An 11,096-nucleotide genomic window follows, 5' to 3' on the forward strand; every position below is an offset into this window, starting at 1 on the left:
ACTGCTACGTCACACTGCTGCGTCAGACTGCTACGTCACACTGCTACGTCAGACTGCTGCGTCACACTGCTGCGTCACACTGCTGCGTCAGACTGCTACGTCACACTGCTACGTCACACTGCTGCGTCAGACTGCTACGTCATATTTCTACGTCACACTGCTGCGTCAGACTGCTGCGTCACACTGCTGCGTCACACTGCTCCGTTACACTGCTGCGTCACACTGCTACGTCACACTGCTGGGTCACACTGCTGCGTCACACTGCTGCGTCACACTGTCAGACTGCTGCGTCACACTGCTGCGTCAGACTGCTACGTCACACTGCTACGTCAGACTGCTGCGTCACACTGCTGCGTCAAACTGCTGCGTCACACTGTCACACTGCTACGTCAAACTGCTGCGTCAGACTGCTACGTCACACTGCTACGTCACACTGCTGCGTCACACTGCTGCGTCAGACTGCTCCGTCACACTGCTGCGTCACACTGCTACGTCACACTGCTGGGTCAAACTGCTGCGTCAGTCTGCTGCGTCAGTCTGCTGCGTCATACTGCTGTGTCACACTGTCAGACTGCTACGTTACACTGCTGCGTCACACTGCTGCGTCACACTGCTGCGTCACACTGCTAAGTCACACTGATACGTCACACTGCTACGTCAGACTGCTGCGTCACACTGCTACGTCACACTGCTACGTCAGACTGCTACGTCACACTGCTGCATCAGACTGCTGCGTCACACTGGTAAATCACACTGCTACCTCCCACTGCTACGTCAGACTGCTGCGTCACACTGCTACGTCACACTGCTGCGTCAGACTGCTACGTCACACTGCTACGTCAGACTGCTGCGTCACACTGCTGCGTCACACTGCTGCGTCAGACTGCTACGTCACACTGCTGCGTCAGACTGCTACGTCATATTTCTACGTCACACTGCTGCGTCAGACTGCTGCGTCACACTGCTGCGTCACACTGCTCCGTTACACTGCTGCGTCACACTGCTACGTCACACTGCTGGGTCACACTGCTGCGTCACACTGCTGCGTCACACTGTCAGACTGCTGCGTCACACTGCTGCGTCAGACTGCTACGTCACACTGCTACGTCAGACTGCTGCGTCACACTGCTGCGTCAAACTGCTGCGTCACACTGTCACACTGCTACGTCAAACTGCTGCGTCAGACTGCTACGTCACACTGCTACGTCACACTGCTGCGTCACACTGCTGCGTCAGACTGCTCCGTCACACTGCTGCGTCACACTGCTACGTCACACTGCTGGGTCAAACTGCTGCGTCAGTCTGCTGCGTCAGTCTGCTGCGTCATACTGCTGTGTCACACTGTCAGACTGCTACGTTACACTGCTGCGTCACACTGCTGCGTCACACTGTCATACTGCTGTGTCACACTGCTACGTCACACTGCTGCATCACACTGCTGCGTCAGACTGCTACGTCAGACTGCTGCGTCACACTGCTATGTCACACTGCTGCGTCAGACTGCTACGTCAGACTGCTACGTCACACTGCTGCGTCAGACTGCTGCGTCACACTGCTGCGTCACACTGCTAAGTCACACTGCTACGTCACACTGCTACGTCAGACTGATGCGTCACACTGCTACGTCACACTGCTGCGTCAGACTGCTGCGTCACACTGCCAGACTGCTGCGTCACACTGCTACGTCACACTGCTGCGTCAGACTGCTGCGTCACACTGTCAGACTGCTACGTCACACTGCTGCGTCACACTGCTACGTCACACTGCTACGTCAGACTGCTGCGTCACACTGCTACGTCACACTGCTACGTCAGACTGCTGTGTCACACTGTAAGACTGCTACGTCACACTGCTGCGTCAAACTGCTGCGTCACACTGCTGCGTCAAACTGCTACGTCAGACTGCTAAGTAAGACTGCTACGTCACACTGCTGCGTCAGACTGCTGCGTCACACTGCTGCGTCAGACTGCTGCGTCACAAGGTCAGACTGCTGCGTCACACTGCTGCGTCAGACTGCTACGTTACACTGCTACGTCACACTGCTGCGTCAGACTGCTACGACACACTGCTAAGTCACACTGCTACGTCACACTGCTACGTCAGACTGCTACGTCACACCGCTGAGTCAGACTGCTGCGTCAGACTGATACGTCACACTGCTACGTCACACTGCTGCGTCACACTGCTGCGTCACACTGCTAAGTCACACTGATACGTCACACTGCTACGTCACACTGCTACGTCAGACTGCTGCGTCACACTGCTATGTCACACTGCTACGTCAGACTGCTACGTCACACTGCTGCATCAGACTGCTGCGTCACACTGGTAAATCACACTGCTACGTCCCACTGCTACGTCAGACTGCTGCGTCACACTGCTACGTCACACTGCTGCGTCAGACTGCTACGTCACACTGCTACGTCAGACTGCTGCGTCACACTGCTGCGTCACACTGCTGCGTCAGACTGCTACGTCACACTGCTGCGTCACACTGTCAGACTGCTACGTCATATTTCTACGTCACACTGCTGCGTCACACTGCTACGACACACTGCTACGTCAGACTGCTACGTAAGACTGCTACGTCACACTGCTGCGTCAGATTGCTACGTCAGACTGCTGCGTCACACTGCTATGTCACACTGCTGCGTCAGACTGCTACGTCAGACTGCTACGTCACACTGCTGCGTTAGACTGCTGCGTCACACTGCTACGTCACACTGCTACGTCAGACTGCTGCGTCACACTGCTACGTCACACTGCTGCGTCAGACTGCTGCGTCACACTGCTGCGTCAGACTGTTACGTCACACTGCTGCGTCACACTGCTACGTCACACTGCTGCGTCACACTGCTACGTCACACTGCTGCGTCAGACTGCTGCGTCACACTGCTGCGTCAGACTGCTACGTCACACTGCTGCGTCACACTGCTACGTCACACTGCTGCGTCAGACTGCTGCGTCACACTGCTGCGTCACACTGCTACGTCACACTGCTGCGTCAGACTGCTGCGTCACACTGCTACGTCACACTGCTGCGTCAGACTGCTGCGTCACACTGCTGCGTCACACTGTAAGACTGCTACGTCAAACTGCTGCGTCAAACTGCTGCGTCACACTGCTGCGTCAAACTGCTACGTCAGACTGCTACGTAAGACTGCTATGTCACACTGCTGCGTCAGACTGCTACGTGAGACTGCTACGTCACACTGCTGCGTCAGACTGCTGCGTCACACTGCTAAGTCACACTGCTACGTCACACTGCTACGTCAGACTGCTGCGTCACACTGCTACGTCACACTGCTGCGTCAGACTGCTGCGTCACACTGCCAGACTGCTGCGTCACACTGCTACGTCACACTGCTGCGTCAGACTGCTGCGTCACACTGCTACGTCACACTGCTGCGTCAGACTGCTGCGTCACACTGTCAGACTGCTACGTCACACTGCTGCGTCACACTGCTACGTCACACTGCTACGTCAGACTGCTGCGTCACACTGCTACGTCACACTGCTACGTCAGACTGCTGTGTCACACTGTAAGACTGCTACGTCACACTGCTGCGTCAAACTGCTGCGTCACACTGCTGCGTCAAACTGCTACGTCAGACTGCTAAGTAAGACTGCTACGTCACACTGCTGCGTCAGACTGCTGCGTCACACTGCTGCGTCAGACTGCTGCGTCACAAGGTCAGACTGCTGCGTCACACTGCTGCGTCAGACTGCTACGTTACACTGCTACGTCACACTGCTGCATCACACTGTCAGACTGCTGCGTCACACTGCTACGTCACACTGCTGCGTCACACTGCTGCGTCAGACTGCTACGTCACACTGCTGCGTCACATTGCTAAGTCACACTGCTACATCACACTGCTACGTCAGACTGCTACGTCACACTGCTACGTCACACTGCTGCGTCACACTGCTAAGTCAAACTGCTACGTCACACTGCTACGTCACACTGCTATGTCACACTGCTACGTCAAACTGCTACGTCAGACTGCTGCGTCACACTGCTACATCAGACTGCTGCGTCACACTGCTACGTCACACTGCTGCGTCAGACTGCTGCGTCACACTGCCAGACTGCTGCGTCATACTGCTACGTCACACTGCTGCATCACACTGCTGCGTCACACTGTCAGACTGCTGCGTCACACTGCTACGCCACACTGCTGCATCACACTGCTACGTCAGACTGCTGCGTCACACTGCTGCATCAGACTGCTGCGTCACACTGTCAGACTGCTACGTCACACAGTTACGTCACACTGCTGCGTCACACTGCTACGACACACTGCTACGTCAGACTGCTGCGTCAGACTGCTACGTCACACTGCTACGTCAGACTGCTGTGTCACACTGTAAGACTGCTACGTCAAACTGCTGCGTCAAACTGCTGCGTCACACTGCTGCGTCAAACTGCTACGTCAGACTGCTACGTAAGACTGCTACGTCACACTGCTGCGTCAGACTGCTGCGTCACACTGCTGCGTCAGACTGCTGCGTCACAAGGTCAGACTGCTGCGTCACACTGCTGCGTCAGACTGCTACGTTACACTGCTACGTGACACTGCTGCGTCAGACTGCTGCGTCACAAGGTCAGACTGCTGCGTCACACTGCTGCGTCACACTGTCAGACTGCTGCTTCACACTGCTACGTCACACTGCTGCGTCACACTGCTGCGTCACACTGCTGCGTCAGACTGCTAAGTAACACTGCTACGTCAGACTGCTGTGTCACACTGCTACGTCACACTGCTGCGTCAGACTGCTACGTCACAATGCTACGTCACACTGCTGCGTCAGACTGCTGCGTCACACTGTCAGACTGCTACGTCACACTGCTGTGTCACACTGCTGCGTCACACTGTCAGACTGCTGCGTCACACTGTTGCGTCACACTGCTGCGTCACACTGCTGCGTCAGACTGCTACGTCACACTGCTGCGTCAGACTGCTACATCACACTGCTGTGTCACACTGCTACGTCACACTGCTACGTCAGACTGCTGCGTCAGGTTGCTACGTCACACTGCTGCGTCAGACTGCTACGTCACACTGCTGCGTCACACTGCTGCGTCACACTGCTACGTCACACTGCTGCGTCAGACTGCTACGTCACACTGCTACGTCACACTGCTGCGTCAGACTGCTACGTCACACTTCTACGTCACACTGTTGCGTCAGACTGCTGCGTCACACTGTCAGACTGCTACGTCACACTGCTGCGTCACAATGCTGCGTCACACTGCTGCGTCACACTGTCAGACTGCTGCGTCACACTGCTGCGTCAGACTGCTATGTCAGACTGCTACGTTAGACTGCTACGTCACACTGCTACGTCAGACTGCTGCGTCACACTGCTGCGTCAGACTGCTGCGTCACACTGTCAGACTGCTACGTCACACTGCTACGTCAGACTGCTACGTCATACTGCTACGTCACACTGCTGCGTCACACTGCTACGTCACACTGCTACGTCAGACTGCTACATCAGACTGCTACGTCACACTGCTACGTCAGACTGCTGCGTCACACTGCTGCGTCAGACTGCTGCGTCACACTGTCAGACTGCTACGTCACACTGCTACGTCAGACTGCTACGTCACACTGCTACGTCACACTGCTGCATCACAGAACTTGGTCATTTCGGGATTCGAACCGGCGACCAACCGGCTGACTGTATAACATCAAATTCTAATTGAAACTATTAGAACTATTCCTTTAACATGAAGATATATTTCAGAACGTCACATGTGGCCGTTGTTAATCCAAATGGCTCTGTCAACCTTTGATTATGGCGTTATAGTGAAATCAACTAAAGGGCTGACTGTGGCTGTGAGGGAGTGCAGTCGTCTTTCAACCAGCAGGTTCTGGGTTCGATCCCGGCAGGCAACATGTGGATGTGTCCTTGGGCAAGATACTGAACCCTGAGTGGCTCCCGATGGCCAACGGTGTGTGAGTGTGTGTGAGTGTGAGTGTGTGTGTGTGTGGCACTGCTCTGTATGGATGAGGTTTCAATGCGTGAATGACTTGTAGTATGTAAAGGGCTTTGAGGGGTTGAAAAGACCAGATCACAAGCTACATTTTGTTATGTTTGTTTATACTCCTGTTCTTCCTTGTAAAGCGACCTTAGGTATTATGAAAGGCGCTACAGAAATCCAAAATATTATTATTATTATTATATAAGTACAGAAGTTGCATTATAGACGTAAAAACAAATGCTGGAAATATACGAACTTGTGTCATGGAAGAAATAGGAACTTATTATGACCTGATAATGAATGTGCCCCTGTGTGATAGTGACGTCTGATGAAGTGTCAGGAGTTATAATAAAACTTGATCACAATCAGGTGGGTGGTTATCAAACAACTGTTCCTCCTTTCGCTGGCTTTACTGTTAATGACACCAAACGCTCTTAGTTCCTGTTATAGAAACAAAACAGAAAAAATGTATTTTGATCTTTGCGCTATCAATAATTAAGAATGACAGTGGTTAATGGTGTAGGGCAGGGGTATTCAACTAAAATTCAACGAGGTCCAGTTAGAGAAAATGTCCCCATGCAAAGGTCCAGAACATCAAAATGTCTAAGTTGCTTTATGAATTAGTATGATATATATTGAAGTAGCCTGTAGCTTTATCAACGTCTGCATGTAGTCAACAACTGACTGCCAATCAAATAAAGAAAGTACAATTTAAAAACAACAATATGTATTGTCAATTAACATCGAACTCTACAGATATACAGTAAATACTGTGGATATGTGTAATGTTCCTCTCGGGCTGCATTTAAAAATAAAACAGAGAAAATAAATAAAATAACTTTTGAAAATATGTGCATCTTAAAAGTGCTTAATTTTAGATAAATAAAATAAAGTGTAGCTGCAGCTTGAGTTTCCCTTTTTCTTTGTTAACCGTTTCACATCATGACTTAACAGTTTCAGACGATTATAGAACATATCAGTCTTTACACATCCTAACAATTTAACAGTTTTAAACTTTCTCTTTCTTTACCTCTTATATTGCAGTCCCTCACTCACTTTTTTTTGTTCAGTGCAAGAATTGAGCTGGAGCTTGTCCTGCCAGGAGTTTAAACCTGGGCTGAAATGGTGTCAGGGCCATTCTCATACACATGCAGGTGCTACTGCTCATTGTTTAGCCTTGGTTAGCCTCGGTTAGCCTGCGCTGGAACGATATTTAGTTTTAATTTTGATCCTGGTGGACTGATCATATTGGGCTCCGAGACTGCTTCTTTATAAAAAAAACGAATATCCGAATAACGAAATTGAAAACCGAATACTAGGCCAACGACCGAATATTCGGGTACAGCCCCCACACACACACACACACACACACACACACACACACACACACACACACACACACACACACACACACACACACACACACACACACACACACACACACACACACACACACACACACACACACACACACACACACACACACACACACACACACACACACACACACACACACACACACACACACACACACACACACACACACACACACACACACACAATTCTGAATCAGCAGTATTCTGACCTGTGGTGCCAGGAACATGAGGGAGGGCAGGTCCAGCAGACACCTGAGATCTTTCCAAGAAGTGTCCCTGCAGGGGGGCAGCAGGGTGGGGGCTGGCCGGCCACTGAGGGACACATCCAGACCCTCAGATACCAGCATCTCCAGGTACAAAGACACCTGGGGGGTCCTGAAGATCCAGTCCTCCAGACAGGAATCATCACAACCCTGATCTGAGGAGAGAGAGAGAGGAGAGGAGAGGAGAGGAGAGGAGAGGAGAGGAGAGGGGAGGAGAGGGGAGGAGGAGATGAGAGGAGGAGAGGGGAGGAGAGGAGAGGGGAGGAGAGGGGAGGAGAGGAGGAGAGGGGAGGAGAGGAGAGGAGAGGAGGGAAGGGGAGGAGAGGAGAGAAGGGGAGGAGAGGAGGAGAGGAGAGGAGAGGAGAGGAGAGGAGAGGAGAGGAGGAGAGGAGATGAGAAGAGGAGGAGGAGAGGAGAGGACGGAAGGGGAGGAGAGGAGAGAAGGGGAGGAGAGGAGGAGAGGAGAGGAGAGGAGAGGAGGAGAGGGGAGGAGAGGAGGAGAGGAGGAGAGGAGAGGAGAGGGGAGGAAGAGAGGAGGAGAGGGGAGGAGGAGAGGGGAGGAGGAGAGAGGAGGAGGAGAGGAGGGGAGGAGGAGAGGAGAGGAGGAGAGGAGAGGGGAGGAGGAGAGGAGAGGGGAGGAGGAGAGGAGGAGAGGAGAGGGGAGGAGAGGAGGAGAGGAGAGGGGAGGAGAGGAGGAGAGAAGGAGAGGAGAGGGGAGGAGAGGAGGAGAGGAAGAGAGGAGAGGAGGAGAGGGGAGGAGAGGAGAGAGGAGGAGAGGAGAGGAGAGAGGAGGAGAGGAGAGGAGAGGATGTTGTTTGATGAAAAAAGAGGATGATGTTGCTTCAGAGACCATTTGTTTTTTTGCTGTAATTGTTTCTGAGTTGAATGAAATTGGATGGAAACAGCAGAGCTTCAGTACGGACTACTCATTGGGAACGAGTCACAATCAGGAACCAAACGTAGCCTGCTGAGCGACTCCATTCAGTGGAGACGTTGTGTTTACCTGAGGGTTTAAGCTCAGAACAGATGTGCTCTGCCAGCAGCTTGACCCCCAGAGAGCCATCCCCCATCCTCTCTGGCTTCCAGGCCTGCAGGCGCCCTCTGTGGACCACTATCTGAACTACAGTGGAAATCAGGTCCTCCAGGAACTGTGGAGAAATGAAAAAAGGACCATAATAGGGCATCAGTAGAACAGAATCCTTTATTGTCATTATACAGGAACAATGAGATAGTAGAGCGGTGTGAATCAGCAGGGAGGGTGTGACAGTAAACAAAGTAGAGACTAACAGAAATACCACAAATGATAACAAATTAGTATTTCATTTTACCCTCCACTCACCTCTGCTACCTGCTCACAGGGGACCACAGTCACTGGCCCGGCCCCTCGCTGGGCCATGGCCCTGATCAGGGGGGCCCGCTCCTCTGCAGTGCCCCTCAGGGTGTCTGCCAGGAAGATCACCAGCTGCTCCCGCCCGACTCCAGAGGCAGCAGAGGAGCTGCTCCTCCCAGCAGCTGGGGGGGCTGCCAGCCCAGGGTCAATGCTGCACATGCACTGATAGACCCTCCTCACCATAGACTCAGGGGCCACGCTGCCCATTGAGGACTAGGAGAAGACAAACAAGTGGATGACAGCAATGATTTTTGCTTAGTGAAAGATTGAGAGATATGCAGCATTCAATGTAGTAGTTCACTAGGTCAAAACATCACATTTTTCTGTAAACAAAGATAAGAAAGAAGTCATTTATGAAGTCGTTATTAGAATTTGAAAAACTGGAGATTCTCCAAAATGTCTGTGTCATTCAGACTCATGGTAGACTCTTAACAATCTTATAGATCAGGAGATATTTTTTCACCTGAGAAGAGTTTTATTTTCTAATTAGTGTCAGGCCTGATGTGACAATATGCATCCCTGTTGAACTGTTGACAACCAACAGCTCTATTTGAATTTACTGTTTTGACCAACACACCTGCAGCATTTCAAGCGTTAGAGTATTTCCTGCTGGGGTCTTCCCTGGGGCTGCTGAAGGGCCCCCTCCGCCCTGGAGCTTGTCGAAGACCCCCTCCACCACAGGCCGCTCCTCCGGCCGAAAGCGGGCCAGCCGCTTCTGCACCGACACACTCTCAGTGTTACCCATGATGCTCTGCAATCCAACACAAAGAGTCATTAAGTACACATGCAGCAGAGTAACAAAGGAGTGGTGCTGAGGTGTCAGCTGATCCCCGCAACATCATCATGGCTGCTGCTGTTATCATTCATTTACTTATTATTGGGCTGTTTAACTATTCAGTAGGGCAGTGGTTCCAAATCTTTCGCTCATATGATGGCATGAATGAAGCAAAGTGAAGTTGTAACCCCTCACCAGAAGCTAATGCCTGGGTTTTTTCCCAAATAGATATTTAGGCTTGAGAGAAAGGTTGTTAACATTTAACAAGAATATTGATTTTTTCAAAGAGTGTTGCACCCAGTGGTGTACTTTTAGCCAAGTACTGTACTTAAGTACAATTTTAGGTAATTGTACTTTACTTGTGTAATTCCATGTTATGCCACTTTTTCTACACCACTAAAGTTCAGAGGTAAATGGTGGTACAGATGTGGATGAATGATGTAAAATATAATCAGGTGTTAAATCAGACTTTAGTTCCACCTGGAGTAAATTCACAAGCTACCCTGCAGTATACAAAGTCATTCAAACTAGCTGCACCTTTACCAGCTTTGAGAACACTTTCATGATCACTCATTATAAAACATATCATATATCTGAAATAGACCAATCTGCACAATGACTACTTTTACTGTCGCTACTTTCACTATATTTTGATGAGAATACTTTTCTACTTTTACTTGAGTAACATTTTGAATGCAGGACTTTTGACAGAGTATTCCTACAGTCTGGTACTTCTTCGCACCCGATGCTCTCGAGCTCTTCAGCAAAAGTTCCACGCTGTCTTATAAAAGTAGTAATGATATAGTTAACAGTAATCTTTTCGAAGACTTCATAACCCAAATACCAAATTAATAGTTTTCAAAGATAGCGACCAAACTTGAAAGCAGTGAAGGACCTTAACGGCCGAAAGATACGGATATCACGTAAAAGAATATCATACGTACAGTTGATTTATTAAAAGGTAGCATTGACTGTAAAAGCAATGATGCAGCTAGCTTACAGCTGATTCACTGAGCTAACGCTACACAGCAAAGCACAGCATTAACCTTAAGCTACTCCACTTCTATTCATTATGCTATAGTATAGAGCCCAGCATGACGTACGGTGTCCTGAAAGCTCATAAACTTCGAAATTAACGTTAACGTGACGCTAACCTGTTCAGAACAGCTGTCACTACCTGATCTGTCCCCCTGCCCGATCTGTACTGCGCATGTGCGAGATGGACAACTCCGGACGGCAACCCAAGTAGAACACTTGACACAGTGGCTTTTGGCAAAGCTCAAAAATAAAACTCGAGAGA

The 11,096-nt window shown here is 50.7% G+C and overlaps 1 protein-coding gene across 1 annotated transcript in view; it reads right to left on the minus strand.

Moving 5' to 3' along the window:
* Positions 1-9,766, minus strand: part of meak7 (MTOR associated protein, eak-7 homolog) — a gene marked incomplete at both ends in the record, with an annotated part of 97,084 nt that extends 87,318 nt beyond the window's left edge. Inside the window, 4 exons of the mRNA XM_079680487.1 lie at positions 7,578-7,786; positions 8,635-8,779; positions 8,971-9,234; positions 9,599-9,766. Of these exons, the coding sequence (XP_079536613.1) occupies positions 7,578-7,786; positions 8,635-8,779; positions 8,971-9,234; positions 9,599-9,766 (786 nt within the window). The remainder of the gene's footprint in view (positions 1-7,577; positions 7,787-8,634; positions 8,780-8,970; positions 9,235-9,598) is intronic.
* Positions 9,767-11,096: the final 1,330 nt, after the last annotated feature.

This window comes from Notothenia rossii, assembly GCF_949606895.1.
Source record: "Notothenia rossii genome assembly, chromosome: 5".
NCBI classification, from domain to species: Eukaryota; Metazoa; Chordata; class Actinopteri; order Perciformes; family Nototheniidae; genus Notothenia; species Notothenia rossii.